A 25485-nucleotide genomic window follows, 5' to 3' on the forward strand; every position below is an offset into this window, starting at 1 on the left:
CTGACAACAGTAGCAGATGCTACCGATGTAAAGGCAAAATGAAAATAAAATTCCACCAGCCTCACATTACCTCATTTTTCATCAAGCACCAATGAAATTGAAAAGAATCAAAACTGTTTATAAAACCGATCCCAAATCCACACCTTTTTCTTTGATATCCAATATTGTTTTAAAGGTCAGATCACAGTCGTGTGGATGACGTGGCCTTTATCGCTGACATACCACACATGCCTAATGAAAGGTTAAATCCAACGAATAAACAGCTGCTTTTTCGTGCTATAATTTAGCCACAGGTTGCGATTTCAGTGGTGAGCCGCATCTGAGATGTTTTATTGTGAGGCTAGCCTTCAAATAAGCAGTGAGACACCTGGCTTCTCTTATATAACGGGTGTTGTTTTTGTGTTTTTCTTACATTCCAGATGACTTCAAAACAACTTTCTTTAGCAAGAAAAAAAAATGGAAGCATATCTCACGTAAGGAATAAAATATTTTCTTGTTAACATGCAATAGCTTTCATTAAATAAAATTGTAGAAATGTGCATTAAAAAAAAACTAAAAATACTCTACTAATCATTTATGATTCAAGTTTGATATATATACTCTTTTTGTATACACAAAGTATAAGAGAAACCTATAAAACTGTTTGTCAGTCTTTTAGGAACTACTTTTTTTGGTGGTGATTACAGAATCTGTTGAGGTTCTCAGTATTGCTCCATGAAGACAGGACAAACTACTGTGGCAGTTTTCCCATTCAAAGGAGAAAATAACAAGTTTGCTCTTTTTCATGTGATAGATGACAACCTTAAGACAGTGTTATACGTGCCATAGTAGGTTTAGGATAAATAAACATCTTCATTCCTCTCAACAATCACACCCAAAATAAATCAACTTCAATCACAATGTAGATTCACAGTCAATTATAATGTTACCATTAGGCTTAATTAAACACAGAGAAAAAAAAATAAAACAATGCAAACTATAGATATATAGCATTACCAGCAATAATGCAAGTGTGAATGCTGCAAGCTGAATGTGGCTGCTGAAGATCCAGTAGCTGATAATGCTGAAACTGGTAGCTAAAAAAAAACTGAAGCTGGTAGCTCAAAACGCTGAAGCTGATGGCTAAAACACTGAAGCTAATAGCTAAAAACACTGAAGCTGATGGCAGAAAACCCTGAAGCTGATAGCTGAAAACGCTGAAGCTGAAAACGCTAAAGCTGATGGCTAAAACACTGAAGCTAATAGCAAAACACACTGAAGCTGACAGCTGAAAACGCTGAAGCTGATAGCTGTAAATGCTGAAGCTGAAAACACTTAAGCTGATAGCTGAAAACACTGAAGCTAATAGCAAAAACCACTTAAGCTGATAGCTGAAAACACTGAAGCTGATACCTGAAAACGCTGAAGCTTATAGCTGAAAACCCTGAAGCTGATAGCTGAAAACCCTGAAGCTGATAACTGAAAACACTGAAGCTGATAGCAGAAAACCCTGAAGCTGATAGCTGTAAATGTTGAAGCTGATAGCTGTAAATGTTGAAGCTGAAAATGCTGAAGCTGATGGCTAAAACACTGAAGCTAATAGCAAAAACCACTTAAGCTAATAGCAAAAACCACTGAAGCTGATAGCTGAAAACACTGAAGCTGATAGCTGTAAACGCTGAAGCTTATAGCTGAAAATGCTGAAGCTTATAGCTGAAAACCCTGAAGCTGATAGCTGAAAACCTTGAAGCTGATAACTGAAAACACTGAAGCTGATAGCAGAAAACCCTGAAGCTGATAGCTGTAAATGCTGAAGCTGAAAACGCTGAAGCTGATGGCTAAAACGCTGAAGCTAATAGCAAAAACCACTTAAGCTGATAGCTGAAAACACTGAAGCTGATAGCTGAAAACGCTGAAGCTGATAGCTGAAAACGCTGAAGCTTATAGCTGAAAACCCTGAAGCTGATACCTAAAAACGCTGAAGCTGATAGCTGAACCTGTTAGCTGAAAACACTGAAGCGGATAGCTGAAAATGCTGAAGCTGATAGCTTACTAATATTTTAGCTAAATGCCAAGTTTGTCTGAGAAAATGAAAAAAATGTGCAATTTCCCTAAAACAGCTTGTATGTTGCTAAAATATTAGCTTAACTCTAAATTAGCCTGAAAATTTGTTTAATTTTGCCTAAACCGCTAGCATAATGCTAATATCCTGTTAACCTCTAAATCAGCCTAACAATTCCCCAGTAGTTACCAAATTAGCCAAAAAAGATTGCATGTGAGGTCCTAAAACTTATAAACACTTTTATGTAGATAAAAAAGGTAATAGTAGTCAAAAGTTATTTACTGTATTTATTTATTACATCTTTATTACAACACATTTGAATAAATTCAGTCTTTTTATGTTTATTTTAGTGTCATACTTTCTCATCATAATGGCCATTTTAGACTATAAATTAGGGATAAGTGAAACAAAAATGACAAGAAATTTGAGAAAGAATAAAAAAGTTACATACAATTGGCACTTACAAAGAAACAATCGCAACGTTTGTGACTGCGAATTAAAAAAAAAAGAAAAAAAGAATAATGCCAGCTGTGAGGAGTTACCATGAAAATGTTTGAAACCAGACTGGCAAGCTACATTGGCAACAGATTTTTGTAGAAATACAGCTGCTTCATGAGATCAGCAACAGAAACCTTCATTTATTCTGTGGGCTGAATTCATGGAAAGCCAACATTTTTAAGCCTCACCAAAGCATTTTTCGTGTCAATGTAAAGCCACAAGCAAGGAGAGCGTCTCGCCTGACTTTGTGGAAGGGAACATATGCTGTCTGTTCTCTCAAGCAGACTAAATGGACAAACCGCAGCTTTCTCTGTTCAAGACAATTTCCTTTTTATGTTCATTGGAGAGAGCGAAAATAAGCCTCAGCTCAATCATCAGCTTTCCAGCTCTAAAAAAGGCTGCTAGGTGATACCAAACACGCTGAAAAGCTTCTAGAAATGACTCCAATTCTTTGAAGTAAACCATAAATAAATATTGAAACATTTTTAATGTGACTTTTTTTTTTTTTTGGAGGAGCCAGAATTGTAGGAGTTTTTTTTTTTTTTTTAACTAACATCACAGCTTGGGCTGCTAGACATATTGTCAAGCTTTCCATTACAGTTTCTGTGAAAGAAAATGAACACTTTGAGGACTGTGTTGAGATGGTTCAAGCAGTCCCTGCACTGAAGGAGGACTGTTCAGTGTGTAGTCTCAATGGCCTTCGTGTATTCTGGCTCTTGTATTACAGCTTGATGAACTGCCTTAAGGTGTTTTTTTTATTATTTATTTATTTTTTTAAGTATCCCATTTAAAGCCTTTCTTAAAGCTTAGTTTTTGCAGTAATTCCTATAAAAGAAAATTACGTTGGTGTGCATTTTTTAAAGGACACAAATTAGATTTGAAACTAAGAAGCTTCTAAAAATCTAAAGAATATAACACCCCCAAATTTTCAGCTAAAAATACTTCTTGATATGAAACAATTATGTAATGTACATGAGAAATTACATGTACTTAAACTTGTAAAGCTAGAATCCAAAAGAAATCCCAAGCCAAATATAAAAGGGAAACTATACTATATTGTAATAATTCAATTGGATATATAAAGTATAAATTAAAAAAATACAATAAGACCTTTAAAAATAAAAAAAGTTTATTAACATAAAAAGATCTGAATTCATAGAAAAGTCTTAAAATGTTTTAGTTGCATCTTAAGTGCAATAAAACCCCTATTTACGGAGTTATTAAAATAAAAGGAAGCTGTGGTTATGTAACCCTTTAAACATTTAAATGAAAACTTCTCAACCTGCAAGATAAAACTGGTTAAATGTAAATTTAATTTTAATAGCTTGTAGTTTGAATTAACTTATACATAAGAGACTGAATTCACATCACAGTTTTAAATCTTTTTATTTGTAATTTGTTTTTAATATGCAATATAATTGTAAATGTAAGTAAATGTATTAAATTCCCGAGGGTTTAGAGTAACCAAATATTTGCAAACATTACACATAATTTTGTATCCTAACAAGTAATAATTAAAAAAAGTTAGGAATCAAGAAATAAAAATTAATTGAAATGCAGCAGAGAAAGAAATGCATTTATATATCCCCTTTGAATATAGCTTTTGTTGAAACAGTCCTCATTAATATTATTGTATTACTTTTTTTCAAACGTTCACATATTGATTCGGAGTTTGACCATTTTTTATATGTGAAATTCCCCTGAAAGCATTTAAGCCCTCCAAAATGGTTGTCTTCCTCACTGTATGCAAACCCCCCAAATAAAACCCATTGATTTGCAAATAGGTGACAAACAAAAAGAGAGTAAATGACACCGCTAGAGGGCGCTTACACAAAGCTTCAGGTGCAAACAACTTGAGGAAGGGGGAGGCCATTCACTAGCTTTTTTAGCTACACGCACCTAGCTACTGTTAGCTAGCCGGCGGCTAGCGAGCGAGCTAAAACAACAGTAAAGCTTAATGTCTCCTTTCTTATCAAGTGATGGCAAGAGAACCGTGTTCACAAACCGAAGCTGGTGAGTGCTGGGCGTGCCTTCGATGCAAAATGAAATAGCTTATATTTACAAATTATACAGTTGTGTGTCAGCTGGTGGGCTAAACAACTGAACGCTAGCTAACGTTAGCCCAGCTCAATATCATCGCTAGCTGTAACCAGGCTAACTTTATTTCTTTTTCTTCTCAGAATTGTATTACCTCATTGCCAGATTTCTGCAGTCAGGACCGTGTAAAAAAGCAGCACAGGTAGCACCACACGACACACATTTTAACAGAAAATGTATGTTTTGTTTTGCTTAAATTCTCCGCGTTGCTAGCGTCTCATGCTAACTGTGTCTGTTGTTAGATTCTGGTTGAGGAGCTCGAAGAGTTCGAGGTGAGTTCGTCTCAATCTTTCTCTTTTTTAAAATCTTAAAGTCTGATTTCTATAATGCTGCCTTTGTAACCTCTGCGATCTAAATATTTCCGTATATTTGCCCGGTATCTGGAAAATCGAGCGCCTTTCTCCGTAGACTCGAAGCTGGTAGCGTGTTGTTAAGTCTAATGAATTGTTTTTAACTTTAAGTTGGTCCCGCAACGATGGAGTTGGGACGGGAAGAAATACAGACGGACCTTTCAAGACTGGGTGAGTGCGAATTGCCTTAATTAAAAATATGTATAATCGATCGTTTTTTTATTTTTAATAATGCGCTATGGTCCTATAAAATATGTTAGTTCTTAGAATAAATATGTACATCGATACATGTTTGGTAAAATTGTATTATTTAATTGATAATGGTCTAAACTACTATTTTTGCATAGGCCTGTTTATAAATCACTTAATGCAGCCTCTGCTTTTGTTGAGCCTTGTGGGCGGGGTGAAAGGAGAGCAGACGCTTGCTGATAGGTCGAAGCGGGTTCTAAGAGTTGTCAATCATCTTTGGTAACCAATCAACACTCACTTCTGTTTAGGAGCGAACAGGAAGGATCTCGAAAAACTATTTACGAGCTTTTCTCAGTGTTTTTTCTTTCCCTTTCCCTCCCACTGTGTATTATTTATTATAAATAACAATTTTATTCTCAATGCATAGGAAAAAAAACATAGTTGTCTGAATTAAAATGAGAAAATAACATAATATAAACCTAATTTATTTTTATTTTAAAACAAGTTTTCCACTGATTTATTCCTCTGGTAAAGCTTTATGTTTCACAAATGTCAAAAATAATCACCAAAAGGCATAGTTTCTATGCTGATTCTTAAAGTGAATACAACAGCATTTTAAAAGCAAAAACAACCTGATTAGAAGCTTACTTTTTTTTACCTTAAATTTGAAAAGGACCAAATTTGTGATCCCTTAGGGGCATTTATTCAATTCAAATAACACAATAAACAGTTAAACTTTTTTTTAATTATTATTTTAAATGACAGTATTTTGTATTTGCATAGACTTTGTTTTGCAGTGGTAACGGGTCATAAAATACGGTTAGTATTATAAACGTAATGTGTTGTATTTCTTTTTTATTGAACACTTTGCTCAATTACTTTTTTTTTTTTCGTGCTTAACCTAATTTTAGGGTATAACTGGAATAATGGTATGCTTTATTGTGTCATCACATAAATATTTTCTTCTGCAGATGACAGTAAACCAACACATTCCTGCAGACTATTTGCTTCGAGTCTGCCAGCGCATCGGGCCACTAATAGAGAAGGAGATCCCACCTAGTGTTCCTGGAGTTCAAACTCTTCTTGGTTTGGGAAAACAGTCCTTGCTTCGTACGACCAAAAGTATGCATTCTTTTTTTATCCTTTCTTTGTAGGATTTCACTTCTAAAATGATTACAATTGCGATGATTTATTTTTTTTATTAATGTTTTTGTCTATATTAGGTTGTTGCAAAAAAGTTTGCAGTGGCTCAGCTGTTGCTGCTCTCCATAGAGGACGCCCACCAGAACCACCAGTCAGTGATGGAAATGCTCCCAGTGTTGGTGTGTGAAACATGTCTTTTGACATACTTAATTTAAAACTGTATAGATTCTTTTGTTTATGTGCTCTTTGACCTTATATTGTTTCTTCTTATACAGTGCCCATCATAGGTGCTCGCCAGGCTACTGGCACAGCTCGCTTTGGCCAGGTCCTGCCATCTTCATCCTATCAGCACATGAAAATACACAAGCGCATTCTTGGCCACCTTTCTTCAGTGTACTGCGTAGCCTTTGACCGCACTGGCCGACGGATTTTTACTGTAAGTGTTTATTTGGGCACAAAAACAGTAAAACCTTTATCAAACATCAGTTTTTAAATTATTGACTTGAAGTTTCACTGTTATTTATCAATGTCTTTACTTTCAGGGTTCCGATGACTGCCTAGTGAAAATCTGGGCCACAGACGATGGCCGACTCCTGGCGACCCTCCGCGGTCACTCGGCAGAGATCTGCGACATGGCTGTGAACCACGAGAACAGCCTCATTGCCTCAGCCAGCTGTGACAAAGTCATACGAGTGTGGTGCCTCCGCACATGTGCACCCATCTGTGTTCTGCACGCCCATGCAGCTTCCATCACATCCATACAGGTGCTCAACTTTTCAAGAAGAAATCACAAACACCTATTTCATTATCTATGACTTTCTCTGTATATTTTAAAAGCTAATTTATTATAAATATATGTTTTATTCAGTTTTGTCCTGCGGCCAAAGGGACTGCACGCTACCTTGCGTCAACAGGTGCAGACGGGATGGTGTGCTTTTGGAAGTGGCACGCCCTCAGCCTGAAATTCAAGTAAGTATGGACTCATTTGATGAAATCCTTTCCTCCTTTGTGAAAATAGCCATATTTTTGTTTGTTTTTATTCCCTCCACCGTAGTGATCAGCCAGTCAAATTTCTTGAACGATCCAGGCCTGGAGTCCAGGTTTCCTCCTCCTCTTTCAGTAGCGGTAAGGAGCAAACTCTACTGTTCAACCTACATATCAGTCGGCTACAATCTAACCACACACTCGTACACAGTAGACATTTTGACAGTCAGGTATCAGTGCAAAAACTAAACTAAAAATGGCATAATCAGAATTAAAAGACCACTGCTTTTAAAAATAGATCAAAAGATGATTGGAATAGGGATTTAATCATTGTATTTTCCTATATATTGTTTTTCTTTTAAAGAACAATCTCACACACAATGTGAGTTATCCATACCACACCGATTTATAATGAACAACAGTAAAGGATCTAAGCAGACTGCTTGTGAATTCAGATGTAAACAAATGAACAATTTATTATTTTGCATTATAACTTGTAAGACTCCATCAAAATGTTGTCTAAATTCTGTTTTTTATCTTAAGAAAAAGAGAAGAAAATTGTTGCTGTTGGCCACAAACATTAACTTTAGAAATCATAACTTTTTCTTTCTCACATCATCACATCAAAGATGCAGAGCTAACATTTCATTTGGAAGAACAGTTTGCAAACTTTAAACAGCAAAAGAAAAAGGGGTTTTATTTTTAATTGTTTGTTGACTTACGAAAATTTCTGTTCAAAAAAGTTCCACAAATCCTTTCACTCGTAGATTCTGAAAGTTTATATGTAGAAATGTGAGAAAGCATGAAATTAAAACCTTTTTTTAATGCTTGCTGCTGTTGCTCTGATAAAATAACACGTTTTGTTAGTTTATTCAAATTTTTCTGTTCTCATTTCAGATAGACTCAGCAAATAAATTTAACCTTTATGTTTTTTAGAAACCAGTAAATGTTTCAGATTTTTTTTCCTAACATTTTGCCTTAAAACATGTAATTAAAGAGGTTATGCTGTAACACAACCACGTGGATTTAGTAATGTTTCTTCAAGCTTAATTGGGTTTTATCTGCTTTTAACAGGCGGCATGTTTATGGCTACTGGCAGCACAGATCACATGATCAGGGTCTACTACCTCGGTGCAGAAACTCCCATGAAAGTCTCTGAGATGGATGCTCACACGGTAACAAATAATCAAAGCCTTTTCCTGATGTTTTCTGTCATTTTGCCATGCTCCAAAGGCTTTATCCTGTCTGACGTCAATTGTTCTCAATTATTCATTTTAGGATAAAGTTGCAGTTGTCCAGTTCAGCAATAACAGTGAGAGGTACGATTTCAGGCTATAGCATTATTCAGCGATCATGTGTAGCTTTGGAGCTGATTGTGTTTTTGTTTCCAGCTTAAGGTTTGTAAGTGGAAGCCGTGATGGCACAGCTAAGATCTGGCACTACCAGCAGCAAGAGTGGAAGAGCGTTACTTTAGACATGGCTGCCAAGCTACCTGGGTAAGAGGAGCAACTGTTGCAACTCATTCCTTTTAATTCGCTTTGGGCTACATGTTGTCTTTTGGGTTTTTAGAAGTACTGCCACCAATGGAGACGATAAGGCCAAGCTGGTGGTGACCATGGTGGCCTGGGATCGCACAGATACCACAGTGATCACAGCTGTGTCAAACTACCTCCTCAAAGTGTGGAGCTCAGCATCTGGGCAGCTGCTGCATGTTTTATCTGTGAGATTTTTTTTGTTTTGTTTGAACAGTTCCTTTGAGAGAGCTTTTTCTAAAACCTTCAGAGGCTTTCTTTCTGTTAAAGGGACACGATGATGAAGTGTTTGTGCTGGAGGCTCACCCCTTCGATCCTAGAATCATGTTGTCTGCGGGCCACGATGGCAACATTTACATCTGGGACCTCACTAGAGGAGTCAAGATCCGCAACTTCTTCAACATGGTAACATAAACTGTCAGACTGAGCAGAGGGTTCTTCTTGATTTCGCTTTGGTTTAGTTAAAGTTGTGTTTTCAGATCGAGGGTCAGGGCCATGGTGCTATATACGACTGCAAGTTCTCCATCGATGGGCAGCATTTTGCCTGCACTGACTCACACGGCCATTTGCTCATCTTTGGCTTTGGCTGCAGCAGACCATATGAAAAGGTAAAAAAAACTCAACTTTCTGCTGAAGCACAGCTGTATTTTCTATAATCTGTCTCAAGGATTACCTTTTTTTTGTATTTCCTCTTCAGATTCCTGACCACATGTTTTTCCACACGGATTACCGACCTCTCATCCGCGACTCTAATAACTACGTTCTGGACGAGCAGACACAACAAGCTCCCCACCTGATGCCCCCTCCCTTCTTGGTGGATGTCGATGGAAACCCTCATCCTCCTCACTTCCAGCGCCTTGTCCCAGGGAGGGAGAACTGCAAGGATGATCAGCTAATACCCCAGCTGGGATACATGGCTAACAGTAAGGATGAAATAATTATTTGAGAATCGATAAAAAAAAATCGATTCAAACTCGTCAAGATGTTCATCAATGCAGAAAATTAAAAAAATCGATTTGACAGCTTTCCATGCAGGCACCTCTGTGTGTGTGTGTGGTTACACACCGGCCGCGCAATCAAGCGGACACTTTCAATGAAAAGTCAAAACAAACGCGCGCACACCAGAATTCCTGGCCTCCGTGCACAGAGCACACATTATTACGCACGTTTCTAAGTCGGGTCTTGAGCTCTACGCACAAATCGGGCACACACTGAGCGCGTGCTGAATGTTCTACCTGGTTCGAAGTGCTTACACACTGACCGGGTACACGGGTTTATGAACGTGCGTTCAGCAGGTGGTATCCACACCGGAGCAGCTCGCTCACACGGGTAATGGTTGGGAGAAGAATCTTCTTCTATTCAGTCCCTCCAGGATATCCCAATGTTGCGATCACAACTAATAACGCAAATCCAAGCAAACCGTGACAGGAGTCACGGATGACAACTTGACAGTTTCTCTTTGGGCTTTTTCCACGAGTTATGCTCTCTTTTATTATCTCTCTTTCATCCGTTCTGACTAATTTCTCTTCAAGATGCTCGTGAATGGTCACCCCGTCGTGGGCATGGACACAACAGGTTAGGAGCGGGGTATGTCGAGCGTGTGCGGTTGAAAGGCGGTCTGTCATGAACCAAGTATGAGAGAAAGACAGAGAGGGAGAGACTGAAAATTGATAATACAAAGGAAGAATTTAGAATCTGCAGGAAAATAATTCCATGTAGATCCTCCTCCACAACAAACGTAAACAGACACCTGAGAGAACCTCTAAAACAGAGCAAATCATTACTGATAGAAAAAAAACAGATCAACTTCTCAAAGACTCGGTCTTCCACCATCAGCAACTCGCCAGTGGAGAACATGGAAATCTGAGGCTTAATATGCTTTTAAGTTTATAATTTTTCCCTAGGAAAACAGACAGTTTGATGTAAGGGGCAAAAAGAAAACATACTTGGCCTTAAAATACCTTTAATTCAATGTGTTGGGAAAAAATTGAAAAAAAATAGAAATTGTGACTCTAAAACTGAATCGAATCGTGGCTTGACTGAATCCTTACATCCTTAGCCAACAGTAACTACATTACTCCCACGTGTAGTTATCCTTATTGTCTTATTTCAGTTAACATGACAGAATTTGACCCCTGTCTTCTGTAGGTGATGGAGAGTTGGTGGAGCAGGTACTTGGGCAGCAAACGGCAGAAAATGGCGAAAGCTTATTGGACAGCCTCATCAGACAGTTACAGAATGAGCAGGATGAAAGACAGAATGCTGAACAGCTGGTTGATGCAGAAGATGGTATGTTTTTACACATATAATACATTAAAATGTACTCGTCATTTGCAGATTTCAGAGCATTCTAATTTCTAATGTGCTAGAAATTTCCAGAAAAGTTTGTCCATAAGTGACCCCTTGTTTTTAGTTGCTGATGACGCAGAGATGGTGCCCTCCTCCCCGGCTGTTGAATCTCGCAGAAGTAGGCAGGTCGATGGGGTGTGGCAAATGCAGCATAACTCTCTTCAAAGTCAGGTGGCCACTGAGAGGGACCTGCTGGCCTGGAGCCACAGAGTTGTGGTCAATGAGATGCCACACGGGACCTTCAGGTAAATACATACTAGAAGAATTAAGTTATTTTTAATGGAGTAGTTTTAACATGGATTTTTTTTCTATAATATGTTTTAGGATTTCAGAGGAAAGCAGACGAGCCAAAAGTGAACTGGAATGTTCTCTTTACAATGCAGAGAGGAAGAAAAAACCTCTGATGATCACAGACAAGGTTTGCTTTAATCACTATCTCAGCTTTTTTAATGAAAGCTGAACTTTAGGAGTAATTCTTGGGTTTTGTTTCCATAATTAAGAATAATCCATTAGCTACTCGGCTGCGCTCCTTGCGACCGACCAAGAAGAAACAGCAAGGCCACTCCTATCAGACCCGCTCGGCTCAAGTGCGCCGGCCTGCGACGAGGAGTCGAAATCTGAGCACTCGGCGCAACTCTGAGAGCCAGATAGATTCGGAGAACGGAGATGTATGTTAAACCGTTTTTCTCTGAATTTCCAAACATTTTTTTTTAAACAATAGATATGGTTTTTTTTTTTTTACAATTTGTTGTAAAAATTATAGTGGTATTGATGTGTTTGTTTGCGCTGACAGACAGCAGAACAGAGAGGGCAGTCTGAAGCCTCCTCTGATGAGGAGTCTCAGTGGCAGAGTGAAAGCAGCTCCAGGTAAAATTGACAGAACACCGCTTCCAGAATCCAGAGCGAAAGCGTCTGATTTTAATTCACTCCTCTTTGTGCTGGCAGTGAGTCATCTAGCGAATATTCCGATTGGACAGCCGATGCTGGCATAAACCTCCAGCCACCCAAGCGACCAACCAGGAGGCTTGTGCAGCCCTCAGGATACAGCAGCTCTGAGGAGGAAGAGGGTGGCGATGAGGCCAAGGAGGCAAAGAAAAAGGAAAACGAGAAGAGGAAAAAGCCTAAAGTGACCAAACAGGTTGGAGCTGGCATCATCTGCTGCCTCAAGGAGAAATATATATATATGGAAATGCTACTTTACCAGATTAATACCCCAAAAAAGAAATGTATCATCTAAATCAACTGTATATGCTCAGAAACCACCTTCTTCTCTGGCTGGGCTCAATGCTGAAGAGTGGCTGCCACCATCATGGATCATGGAGACCGTCCCCAATCGCTCTCCTTTTGTTCCACAAATGGGAGATGAAGTAAGACATCTTACTTCTGCCCCAAAACCAAAAAAAAGCAGATTTCATTATAATTATTTATGATAATATTTATTTTCTGTGCACATCCAGCTCATCTACTTCAAGCAGGGCCATCAGGCCTACATGCGGGCTGTTCGGAGAGCCAAGGCCTACAGTATCAACCCCCAGAAACAGCCATGGAACAGATTTGATCTCAGGGTGAGCATGGTCATTGCTCTATTCTAGTTCTCTGTGTATCATCCTTGACTTCTTTTGCAGTCTGATACTTGATAGCCTAAAAATAAGTAGACAGTATTCTTTAAAAAAACCTCTTTTCCCTTCTCAGGACCAGGAATCTGTGAAGGTCGTAGGAATCAAGTATGAAGTGGGACCTCCCACCCTCTGCTGCCTAAAGCTGGCTTTCTTAGACCCCGTCTCAGGGAAAATGACCAATGATTCTTTCTCTTTAAAGTGAGCGTTTACTTTCATCGTGCAGATTATAATTCACATTTTCTGCAAAACGGGTCTAGTATTTTTGATTTTGCTTTTATTTTTGTGCCCCCAAGATATCATGACATGCCTGACGTCATAGATTTCCTGGTACTTCAGCAGTTCTACAACGAGGCTAGAGAGCACAACTGGCAGCCAGGTTGGTCACTTACTCATCTGGGGGGGATTAAAACTCATGTTTAAGCTCATGTTAACAATCTTCTTCTCTGGACTTTGTGTGCAGGAATGAGGTTCCGCAGCATCATCGATGAGGCCTGGTGGTTTGGGTCCGTGGAGGATCAGGAGCCTCTGCAGCCAGAATATCCGGACAGTCTGTTTCAGTGCTATGCTGTGAAGTACGTTAGTGTCTGCTATTGCTGGAGTGCAGTTTAAAGCAGTACTGATTTTTACTCTTAATTGTTTGAACTGAATTTATGTTGTCTTTAATTTCTTTCACTAGATGGGACAATGGGGAACGAGAAAGAATGAGCCCCTGGGATATGGAGCCCATACCAGAGGAAGGTTAGAATTTACATTTTGAACCACTGCACTACCTTTTTTAATTGTTTTTTGGAGTTGGGACATATTGCTTTTTTTTGTTGTTTCTGCTGCAGTGTTTTGGTCCAGCCGGAAAATCATTTTAGTATTGTTTAAGTCCCACTACAATCATCTTTTGACCTATTATAAAAGTGTTCTTAGTACTCTTTATTCGCTATTATGCAATTTTTGGCCTAAATAAAGAAAACATAGTTTCTGTAGAGCGATAGTAGTTCATTAGAAATTCACCACTAGGTTGTGGGTGGGTTGCTCTGCACCGAAGGTCCCCTCCATGTTGCTGAGAGCTCAGAGCAGAGGGCTTGGACCTGCCCCGTGTATTATTTATGCCCAAAGTACCGCATATATTTTGTCTGCTCTTGATTTATAAGGATTTGTATAAAGAAATACACAGAAATACAATTCTGAGCTGAACTTTCTATAGATTCCATCATCAGAAAATGGCGACAAGAACATGTTAAAAACACCAAAAATAACCTCAATTTTCATCATAGTTGGTCTTTTAAGAGCGGCTTTCCTTTGGATTTTCATGTTCATAAATTTGGGTTTATTTCTAACCACTGGGAAGAAAATAGATAAGATGTCTTTGTTACCTTCATGTTTCTACAGTCACCGCTGTAACTGCATAAGAAACGGAGGAAAGAAAATCCTTGAATAATTAGTGCCTATTGTGCTTTTCTAAAGTCACTTTTTCCAACTCCTTGGTCTCAGAAACAATGTTTTTAATTTGCCATTGAAGCACCACAACTCTGTTTGTTTTCAATTTTGCTGTTAAAAGTATAAGAGTTTCAAAAATTCTGCACTACAGTGTTCCCTCGTCTGGTTTTTGCACCTTACGTCCCGCTTTAGTCTCTGCAGAAGATAAACTAGAAATCCCTTTAGTGATCATGGTGTCCTTACTGTGCAACATTGATCTAACATTTTTTTTCCTAATCTTAAAGTCCATGACTTGGTTGCTTTTTTCCGTAATTAAAATAGGGCTGAAACAGAAGGTGGTATGATATTTAGTTGCTTAAAGGGATGGCTGTGAGCAGCAAATTAAGCTGGAGATTTGACATTTTTGTCTCAACTGATGCTAATGGCTTAAATTACCAATAAAAGAAAATAACATTGGCTCTACTTCTGCCATGTTTAAATTGTTTTTAAAAAGCTTGATGTATTCAGGCTTACATTCTGCCCAAAACACATTGCTATATCATTTTCACCTGTTTTGTGGAGTTATGACCTCAATTTCCTGTTCTTAACTGACAGGAGCAGCAGCTGTTGTGGTCTTCCGCTGCTGCAACTCATCTTAACATCTTATGTGTTTACAGCTGCTCTTCTTTTATACCTTTTTTTTCATTTTTTTAGCCTTTATGTCCCTTTAAACCAAATGTAAACATTTTTTTGTCTGGAAGGCATGTGGAGCTCCAAGGAGTCTTGACACTTCACAGAACATTTCTGAAGTTTTAGATTTTAAAACACTTAGATGAGGGCATTCAAAGCCAAAATGTAGGTAATAAAGTTGCTTATGTGAAGTTGAGACTTGCCTAAATAAAATTGACCATTTGATATACATTTGTTTTTGTAAAATATGTCAAATGTGGGAAAATGTAGTTCAGAAATTACAGAGAATTGACAACCTCCAACTTTTCAGAATGTTTTCTCATCTCTTATTGTGTGTTCAACACACTTATTGAACAGTATTAACTACGGATGATGCGTTTTGCACCAGGCTATAGTTACAGCTCTGACTTTGAAGAGCTGCATGTCTCTTCCAGGTAACCGTGCAAATAGAAATAAAAGAGATTAAATCTTTAAAAGCAAAAGAAACCTTTTATTTTCCTCGCTTGCCTGAATACAAAGTAGTTGTAGTATTCTGAGTGTTTTAGTTTGTCACACGTTTGTCTCTCTATCAGCTCTCCTGCCAGAACACGTTGGCGATGGTGTGGAAGTATCGGAGGATGAGCTGAAAGCTCTGCTCTACAGGCCACAGGAAGGAGAATGGGGCGCCTTCACGCGAGACGAGGAGTGTGAGAGAGTCATCTGTGGCATTGATCAGCTTCTTACGCTCGGTGGGCCTTCGAAGTGTTATTAGTTTAAAACATCGGACCTGCTCGTTTCGCTTTATCTCATCCCGCTTGGTGTTTCTCCACAGATGTAGCGAAGGCGTTTGCATCACCGGTAAACTTGCAGGACTACCCTTTATACTGCACCGCCGTAGCTTACCCCACCGACCTCAGCACCATCCGCAAACGGCTGGAGAATCGCTTCTACAGGTGAAGCGCCTTTACCATGTTTTCATCTTTGATTCATTCCGATGGGTTTCTTTCTGAAATGAATACATTTTGCTTCTGCTGCAGGCGGATCTCTGCTCTAATGTGGGAGGTGCGCTACATCGAACACAACGCTCGCACCTTCAATGAACCCCAAAGCCCGATTGTAGCAGCTTCGAAGGTGGTTACCGATGTCCTCCTTCATTACATTGGGTAAGATTCCGCCCAGTTCACCTGCTCCTATCCAACTACGTTTACACCGGCCATTTGATGACCAGCATATGCATATGGAGCACAATGGACGATACTAGCACATATGCTCGCAGTTGAAAGAGGCTTGGCACGACATGTGTTGCAAATTTTGCTCCAGATCCGAATCCCCGATTGATCAAAGTTCAACTGGTTTAACTTTCCATGCACGTTTAACGGCCACACGTTTTGTGCGTTAAGCCCACTTAAAGACTTGTGTTGCAACCATTGACTGAATATAAGAGAACTGGACATAGTCACTGTGATGTCACCCGTGGAAAATACATTACCTCTGGTCCCAACCAAATGAAGTCAATTCGGTCACCATTTTTCCAGGATATGGACATCTCCATGTTGGAACTAGACGACGTTAGTAAGCGGTGATTGGTCCAAGTCGGTCTAAGTCAATATTTCTATGGCAACAACTCTCACTAAGAGCGAGCTTGTAGGAAAGCCACACCCCCCCGACTGAAAGAAGGCTTGGGAGAATCAAAAATTTTGAACATTAAAGGCGGGCCCCAGCGAGCACCGCATGCTTTTATTGAGGCATCTGATTGCCCAGTTTATAACTTGAATAACTTGCAATAAAGAAAAATACAGGAAAAAAATTAGGGTTAGCAAGAACATGTTAAAAAAACGGTTTCAGAGCAAGAATGGTTGTTGTGATAGAATGTAATAGAATGACTGAGTAACAGCTGTTTATTTCTCTATAGAAGTATTTTGGCTTTCTGGGAGTAGGGGGTAGTTCCTATTTGGAGCCTGAGGGGGGAGGAGTTACTCTGTCCAGTTTATATAAAGTCTATGGTAGCGATGTGCACATTTACGTACATTTCCATAGATTTTTCATTGGAAGTAGAGACTTGAATACACAGAGACTGGTGTAAATGTAGCAGCACTGGTAGCAGTGTGAATCACATGCATCCATATGCTTGTACCCACCAGAGACCAGAGCTGCATGGACATCTTGGAGTTGTATCACAAACTGAAGTCTGAGGTCAGCAGTGGAGAAGAAGCTGAGGTGAGTGTGCCGTTTTAATTTTTTTTTTTTTTTAAGAAAATCACAGTCTGGATAGTTGAGCTTCAAACCCGTGTCTGTCCCTCTCCAGGTTGACTTGGATGTAGACTCTGACACTCCAGGAACATCTACAGGACGTCTGGTAAAGCAGTGTTAGCTTCAAGCGTGGCAGCACTCTTGAAACCACCTGTTGGAGCTCTAGTGTCATTTGTTATTTCTCTCTGTTAGGGCTCTAAGTCCAGCTCCAAGAAGCGAGGTGTGGTTTTGGATGTGACGGCATGGCAGGGTCAGTGCAGAGAGCTGCTGCGGCGGATGCTGGCTTCCCCGGATTCAGGGCCGTTCAGGCAGCCTGTCGACCTTTTTGAGTATCCAGTAAGGCAAAAACTCTACTTAAATTATTATTAGGCTGCATCAAGAGAGCACAACTATTATTATTAATGTGTGAAGATGTAAAAGTAACATTTTTAAGTTAATACGAGTTTACCTTGTTAACATCTTCATTTTAGGACTATCGGGACATCATTGACACTCCCATGGATCTGGGCACCGTGTCCGAAACGCTGGTGGCAGGAAACTATGAAAACCCAATGGAGTTCGCCAAAGATGTTCGACTCATTTTCAGCAATTCAAGAGCTTATACACCCAATAAGAAGTCCCAGGTGAAGTATCTTTTGTGAGGGTCTGGAGCTAAGTATTCTAGTGAAGACTTTGACTCTGATATGATAAAAGAATGTTCATTTTTATGTTTTTTTTTCTTTCCAGATCTTTACTTTGACCCTCACCTTGTCGGCCTACTTTGAGAAACGCATAATCCCCATAATCTCTGACTACAAGTCTGCCATCCAAAACGAACGGCGCTCTCGCCAGAGATTGAATTACAGGAGCAGATTACAAAATGGAAGCAACTCTCAACCCAACAGGCCGCCATCCAGGTACGGAATCTCCTTCACAAGCTTCTGTCTTCCTACATCAAATTAGCTGAGGGATTTTGGGGAAGGTTCGGAAGTTTTGCTCTGAAAGTTTAAAATAATAGTATTGTGCTGTTGTCACATAGTGTTCCATTTCTCTTTTGATTTCACAGCCCAAAGAAACGGCAGCGGTCGGGAAAGACGTCAGAACTAAAGAAATCAGCAGCAAAGAGGCGGTGCCAGAGATCGTATCAGGGTACGTTTTTTTAAAAAATAGGTTATTTAGATTGGAAAAAGAATACCAAGAGTGAATGTCCAGAAACTCTGCAGCAGGTGAATTCCATCACAAGGCGGCAACAAAACATTTTGCCTAATTTTATTTATCTCTTGAACAACTTGGCACTTCAAAAGATGAAATTTAGAACAATTTTGCTTCTATTCAGTGTATTAAAGAATTCGAAATAGCATCCACAGTGGAAGCTGCAGATGACAGACCTTCCCTGAGGTATACAGGCTGTGTGACATCTGAAGTTCATTTATGCTTTAGGCTATAACTATGGAGAGAAAATAGACTCTCCACAATTTGTGCGTGCATAGTTCTTGATTTGTAACTCATGCAACACATTTTGTTCATAACTACAAAAATGACAAAATTTAAAAAAATACAAAATACAATTTAGACCTGGACAAATTAAAATTACTACAGCTTGAAACTAACTACACACCCAAATCTTTAAAAATTACACACACAAAAACACATTTGTGCAGAAATCTGATGTAAAACTCTTTACATTTTCAAGATTCGTCCATAAGTGATGCGTTTAAATGCTACTAGAATGCTGGGTCATCAGATTTTCCTTATCAACCGCTTAGAACTTAGATTCTGAGTATAATTAGGTGAAAACTTGACATTTTCCCATTGATATGCCCAATAATTATTATAAAAAGGCTAAATATGCATTTTTGAAACACTCTGCACTAAAGTTTCTCTATTCTCAGTACTCGGCATTCTCAGTTACGCACAAATCCAAAGTTTCCAACGAATAAAAAAATTATTCGTGCACAAATGGGCTGAATCTATTATCTCTCTCTATTTTCTCCATAATGAATCAGCTACACAAAAAGATTCAACCAGTTTATGTTTCTCTGCATTTCTACAGTGGAAAGTTGTAGTAATGAACAGATAAATGACATAAAATTAAATTGTAGAAGATTTAATACAGAGCATTTATTTCAGTTTAAGTTTTTTTTATTGTCAGTATCATCTTCAATTCATCATTTATTCACAATTAACTTCATTTTGCAAGTGATGAACTTTTTATTCCACCTTTTTATCCATTATAAAATCCATGTTGCTGTTTTCTCCAGCGTAGATTACTAATGTGATCGTTTTGCTTTAGTTAACCAAAGCGGCAGCATAGCAGAGGAGGAGGAGGAGGAGGACAGCCAAGCTTCTTCAGCGAGTTCAGAGACGAGTGTGGAAAGCAGACCTCCGCATCGAGCAAATCGCAGCAAAGCAGCGCCAGTCAATAAGCGAGGTATGATCAGGGATCATTTAAAGCAGTGGATCTGCTTTTAGGATCCCAGAACCGAACCCCCGTCTTCTTGTGTTGCTCCAGGGAAGCGGCAAAACTTTAATCCAAACAAAGACGGTAGACAGCAGCGTGGGGAGGAACCTGAAGACCACGACAAGGAGGTGTCCAGCTCCAGTAGTTCTTCGTCTGAGTCGTCATCAACGTCGTCATCGTCTTCCTCCTCTTCCTCATCCTCGTCGTCCTCAGACACGGGGAGCAGCTCTGAGTCTGAGGTGGAGAAGTTTGTGGAAGGTGGTGATCACGACTACAGCAAAGCCCCCTGCCAGTCACTGCGCCTGTCGCTGAAGGGGAAGCTGGTGTCTTTAGGGAAAAGGAAAGCCAGAGCAGAGGAGGAGAGGCCACAGATACTGAAACGGACACGGATACAGCTTCCAGCTGAGGAGGAAGAGGAGGATGATGATGACGAGGACGACGATGATGCAGAAGAGGATGAAGAAGAAGAAGAGGAGGAGGAAGAGGAGGAAGAAGAGCAGCAAATACAAGTAAGACATGTACAAGAAGTAGAACCTGAAGAGGAGTCTGAGGAGGAAGAGCCTGAGGAGGAGGAGGAAGAAGAAGAAGAGGAGGAGGAGGAGGAAGAAGGAGAAGATGCTAACTCTGAAGGGCAGGAAAGACCAGCAGCTGCAGCGGCCTCGGCCTCTGCGGCGAATAAGCCGAGAGGAAGCCGGTGTCGGTCCGGGAGGGTGAACACTCGCAACCAAGGCCGCAGGACAGTGGTGTACAGGGACGAGTCCGAAGACGACGGCCACGGCTCAAAGGACGACCCGCTCAACCTGGGCATGTCCCGCTCAGGACGGGTTCGCCGCATGACTGAGAAAGCTCGGGTCAGCCAGCTGATGGGCTGGAGTCACTGACACGCTGCCCTCATCCCCAACCTCAATTCAAAAAAACTTTCACGTGAAAATCAGGGATTTTTTTTCTTTTTTTTTCTACAAGTGTTTGTACATATATGATATAAATATATATAAATAGAGATTGTTTTCTTTATCTGAGAATGCGTATAACTCTCATACTGAAAGATGGTGCTCATGAACTGTTGCCATGGATTTTTCCTCCTCGGTCAACAGAGCTTCTGCTCAGCAGGGACCCCCCGCCCCCCCTCCAACTGGACTAACTCACTTTGGCCTTATTACTTGCTCGAGGAGCATCAGTTTTCTTCCCCCCCTAATGCTTCTTTACCATCATGGATGTTTTACTTCCACTGCAAAAACACTATATTTCCTCTCCAATAATGTCATAAACTGGTCACCAAAGAAAGATACAAAGATGCCAAAAGGAAAAAAAAAAAAAAAAAGGTGCTCATTTTGGATCTTTGTGAGGGACTGAACCCATTCGGTCATCGTGGGACAGGTGCAGTCTTGTTTGTGGTTGCAGGCTTCACAACAGCATGCCTTAGTTTTTTTTTTTTGTTTGTTTTTTTCTTTTTCTAGAACTTGCAGTATAATTGTGCTGTTAGAGTAGACTGGTTTGAAGATGCTGTGAAAAAGCGAGTCGAGTAAAATCCCCTCTGGACATATGTGATTTGTGAATGTCTAATTCCCGCTCTTCCTTTGTCTTGATGTTTTTTTTTTTAATCCTAATTTTTGTTATTTAAGTGATTTTTTTCCTTTATTTTTTAAAGTTTTGTAGCATTTTTTTTTTAGCATTCATAGTTGCTCCTCCTACTTCCAGGCTGTCTGAAGCAAAAGGTTTCCTTGTACAAATCTTCCACAGATATATTTATTTTTTTTATTTGAATATCCTTGGCTCACGTTCTCTATTTTGTATGATAATACTTGTGTGGAAAGGTAGATATTTGCACATTGATCTACTCCATGTGGCAGCTGAGAATAAAGATAGTACAGATTTATGACCTCATGATTTCGTCTAAGACTTTGACCTGTGCCAGCACACTTTGATTTCATAAAAGTCTCTTTCATCCAGTGCAGAACTGAAGAACAAACTGCCATTTTCTTCTCCCCTGTGTTTTCATCCATCAGGGACCTTCTAATCGCTACATCTTGTTTGTTTCATGATTCTTAACCGATCACACAATTATTCCTATTTTTATGTGTGTTCATAATGTTTACATTAAATTTTGCACTATTGTGCAAACACTGCTAAAGTCATTGGAGGCAGTGCTCAGTCAGATGATAAAAAAGATGAGTCACATTGTCGTCTCGGCAGCGGCTGCTTGAATCCAAACGTCCTCTTTCATCGGTGTGAGAGCGAGCTTGTTTTTTCGGTGCCGAATTCTCAGAAATAAAACTCAAATTGGCATTAAAATGTAGGAAAAAAACAGAATTCACTGGTGTCCTAAAAATGTTGACTAAGATTGTTATTTGGATTTTTTTTTCATTGTAAACCAAGCTTAGTCTTGCTTGATGCATCATGATGAAATGATTACATGTAGATGGATGAAGCTTATGTGAGCGTGCTTTATACGAAATGTTTTTGACTGTCTTATTTTTTAATAAAATGTTCAAACTTTAAAAATGTCACTTGTTTTTCTTCTATTTAAGCCAAAATGTATCAGATCGGTGGAAAAACTCACCAGCTTAAGGCACTGCTGACCTGCTATGAGGGTGACTCATCTGTCATCAGAACTAAAAAAAATAAAAATTGTGAACATCCACCAAAGGGAGACATTTAAAATCAAAAAACATTGATGAATCCTGGGTGGGACTGCGGCAGGCTCTTGTAAATCCAAATGTACCCTTTTGCTTTCATGCTTTGTAAGCTCAGGTGAGTCAGACGAGGAACAAACAAGGCTGAGCTGTGACGCACCGCTCCACCACACCTAGAAACTGCAGATACTGGAGGATCACACGGGCTCGTATGCATAACGGCTTTAAAAAAATATGCATGTTAGCATGCATATTTATCACATCGACGGTTGAAATATGATGTGAAAACACTGCATAAGATATTCCATATGGATGTGCATATTCAGTGGCCACACATGAAGAATGAACAAGTCCCACCACCTCAAAGACTAGTAATAGGACACTTTTGTATTTTTTTGGCACTCTTTTGAATGAATCAGCTTAAAATGGCCTCAATTCCCCACCGGCAGTTAGAACTGAAGAAGCTACTGAGATGATTGGTGGAATGTCGTGCCAAACTGTAAAGTACAGTAGCCTCCTGCTACAGAATGACCAGGATAACTGAGAATCCACACAGACTAGATTTGCAATTCCTTTAAATAATTGGATCTGATTGTTAAAAGCAATTACAATTTGTAAGAATTTTAAAGCTGTTGCTACCAAAAGACAAAACTAATAATAGATTAGATTTCAAAAATCTAGTGACAAACTCGTGGTTTGGAGGAATCGTGGGTAATCGCTTGATCTAGTTCAATTCCTTTGGGAATTTTTCTTTCTTTCACAACTTTTAGGCATGTTTTTAGGCAACTCTGATGTGTTTGAACTAAAAACTTTAGCAAATTCCAAAAACCTATTAAAGAAACCAGAGGAGACCTTGTCTTTCAAGCTGTTGCTCCTCCCTTCGTCATTACGACAGATAGACTGTTCAATGCTTTAAAAGTCAGGTCAAGACATATTTATTTAAATTCAATTAATTTTTATTGTATTTTACCTTGTGTCTTTTATTGTGTTTGTTTGTGATATGTGTCTAATGAATGGCACTTTGTAATTTTTATCTGAGAAAGGTGCTACAGAAATAAACATTTATCTACTCATTTAATGTTAATCTACAATGTAAAACAAAAAAGTGAAGATTTGGTGAGAGATCGCTCAGGACAGACTCCAGACAAGCATCATCTGTGTTGTATTTATTAACACAACAATAACAGCAAGATAACAATTCATTTTCTGCACAGACATGGCATTTGATGACACAAGTCCTAAAGACGCATACAGCTACTTGTTCTTTTACAGCAGAAGAATCATAAACTTGTAAAATACATTCATTATTTAACAACATTGAAGTGCATTTTATTTACAATGTGCTTCAGTTGGAGAGTGACTTATATCCAAATCTGTGCTTCAATGTCCTTGTTTCAATGTCTAAGACGTGTACAACTTGCATACAATGAATCAAATACACAGAGTGGATGGAAACATACAATAAGATATGTTTTCTACTTGTTTGAACTGAGCCTCTACTTTATCCACTACATTAAAATTCTCACCAAATTACACTGTATCGCTGAAGACGCCTAAAATATTTTCATTTTACTCTAAGTAATGATGTGAGTTCAGGAGAGTGGGCGACTTTTAAAAGTACAACAATTACAAATGTAAAGTTTTATTTTTTTCATTTTAACCTTTAAACATCCACTCTAGAAACATTTATGTCTTCCTCTAAACACTTTCTGTTATTTAAATTGAAAAAGAAAAAAAAAGAGACATATAACATAATGCTAAATAAAAGAAACTGCTCTGAAATGACCCACAAATTTAAGAATAAATACTCTTTAAAGCTCCACAAGAAGGAAAAGCTGTTGATTAGGTAGGAGCCCTCCGCTGTCTAGTATTGGCTAAATATATAATCGCAATCTTTGGTATTTGCATCCATAAGGAAATGTGGTCAAATTATCTGAATTTCAAAGTAAAAAATTTGCAACAAATGATGCGTGTCTTGCACAGCTGAAACATGGAGTTCTTGCAGCTTAACACCATGTCTCAGTGTGTTAACTTTTACTTTACCCGTTACCCTCTTACTGCAAAAGCAATTTAATTTTGAGAGACATTTGGGTCAGTTTCTTCCTGATCAAAACCCAGCAAGACCCACAAAGTCTCCCTTTACCATTTAATGTGTGTTATTCATGTTTTGTGATCATTAAAACATTCATGCATAAAATGTAGCTTTTAAGTATTTACAAACTTTTTTCCTACTTTTTTTCTATTTATTGCAAATTAAACTTCTTTTAATTTGACAGAAGCTTCCTTTCAAGTTCCTTTCAAAATAAAACACACCCAGTGTTAAATATGATCCTCCAGATGCAGCAGATTTACTTGAAATAAAAATGCGGAAAAAGTGAAACATTGCATTTTTTTATCATTGTGACTTTAGTGTGGCGTCCTTCTTTTTTCCAACATGACATTGGTGTGATGCTCAATTCTCAAAAACATATTTACATGCAAATGATTTGAGACTAAAGTATTCTAAAAATAAACCACTTTGACTGTAGATTAGACATCAATCTAAAATTTTACTCCGCTGTTTGACGTGTTTAAAAATTAAATAAAACTACAAACCCATAATTTATTCAATTTGTTTGCATTTCTCTTCAAATCTAGAGAGCCACAATGGAAGGATGAAAGAGGCCTTAGGTTGCAGACCCCTGAGCTAGAACATTTTGCAAACACCATGAAAACAATCATAATATCTTTGCAAACGACGATCTTTCTTTTCCTTTTAAAATAATCAGACACAAGGTTCTGCAAGTCGAAAATGAGCCTCTATTCCACAATGTTATTAAGGACATCAATGAAACCCAATTTACTGACAATAGAGCTCCACTGATGCACAGCATGCTGGGATTTTGGATGAATAAGACTTTTCTTCCAAGAAGGTTTGTGGTTCTTTAAGAAGCTTTGAGCCTCATTGAGAAAAAACTTAAAGGACAAAAGTGTGTGTGCTGGACTTGCCTGCAGTTCCCTTCAGCATGAAACATCTCTTAGGAAGACAAACAGACAACAATGACCACAGACCGACCGAAACCTGAGGAGTACAGTTCACAAAGCACAACAATAGGCCAAACAGAGCAAAGGAGAATTTATATGTGATTTAAAAGGATTGCCACAGCTAAAACCTCATTTTTACTTTCTGTGATATCAAGTGCATTTGTTAATAATAATAAAAAACATTGGAAATTTCAAATAGTGATGTGAGACAAGACTATAGCATTTACAACCACGAGAGATTACTGTATTTTCACAATCGA

General features: G+C 38.8%; 2 protein-coding genes across 2 annotated transcripts in view; one reads left to right on the forward strand and one right to left on the reverse strand.

Moving 5' to 3' along the window:
* npas2 (neuronal PAS domain protein 2) overlaps positions 1 to 4797 on the reverse strand; it is a 47669-nt gene extending 42872 nt beyond the window's left edge. The window contains exon 1 of the mRNA XM_024265753.2: positions 4731 to 4797. The gene's annotated coding sequence lies outside the window, so the exon portion shown is untranslated. The remainder of the gene's footprint in view (positions 1 to 4730) is intronic.
* On the forward strand, positions 4364 to 22070 carry brwd3 (bromodomain and WD repeat domain containing 3). Its single transcript, XM_024265745.2, has 40 exons — positions 4364 to 4552; positions 4720 to 4778; positions 4879 to 4908; positions 5098 to 5157; positions 6147 to 6297; positions 6399 to 6497; positions 6594 to 6754; positions 6861 to 7082; positions 7187 to 7287; positions 7373 to 7443; positions 8377 to 8477; positions 8581 to 8621; positions 8694 to 8798; positions 8872 to 9022; positions 9105 to 9239; positions 9314 to 9442; positions 9532 to 9757; positions 10983 to 11123; positions 11248 to 11428; positions 11508 to 11601; positions 11684 to 11851; positions 11977 to 12050; positions 12129 to 12321; positions 12440 to 12550; positions 12641 to 12748; positions 12876 to 13000; positions 13096 to 13178; positions 13263 to 13374; positions 13479 to 13540; positions 15472 to 15627; positions 15711 to 15831; positions 15916 to 16041; positions 17020 to 17095; positions 17184 to 17234; positions 17321 to 17464; positions 17599 to 17751; positions 17855 to 18024; positions 18174 to 18256; positions 19401 to 19538; positions 19620 to 22070. The coding sequence occupies exons 1-40, from the start codon at positions 4519 to 4521 to the stop codon at positions 20447 to 20449; spliced, it is 5376 nt and encodes a 1791-aa protein (XP_024121513.1). The 5' UTR covers positions 4364 to 4518; the 3' UTR covers positions 20450 to 22070.
* The last annotated feature ends 3415 nt before the right edge of the window (positions 22071 to 25485 follow it).

This window comes from Oryzias melastigma, linkage group LG14, assembly GCF_002922805.2.
Source record: "Oryzias melastigma strain HK-1 linkage group LG14, ASM292280v2, whole genome shotgun sequence".
Taxonomy (NCBI): Eukaryota; Metazoa; Chordata; class Actinopteri; order Beloniformes; family Adrianichthyidae; genus Oryzias; species Oryzias melastigma.

Excerpts from the sequence above, each read along its gene's own strand:
- brwd3 (XM_024265745.2), top strand. The coding sequence starts at position 4,519 with ATGGCAAGAGAACCGTGTTCACAAACCGAAGCTG. Across the intron at positions 17,235-17,320 it reads GAACATCTACAGGACGTCTG|GGCTCTAAGTCCAGCTCCAA; the intron begins GTAAAGCAGTGT and ends TCTCTCTGTTAG. Across the intron at positions 19,539-19,619 it reads AGCGCCAGTCAATAAGCGAG|GGAAGCGGCAAAACTTTAAT; the intron begins GTATGATCAGGG and ends GTGTTGCTCCAG.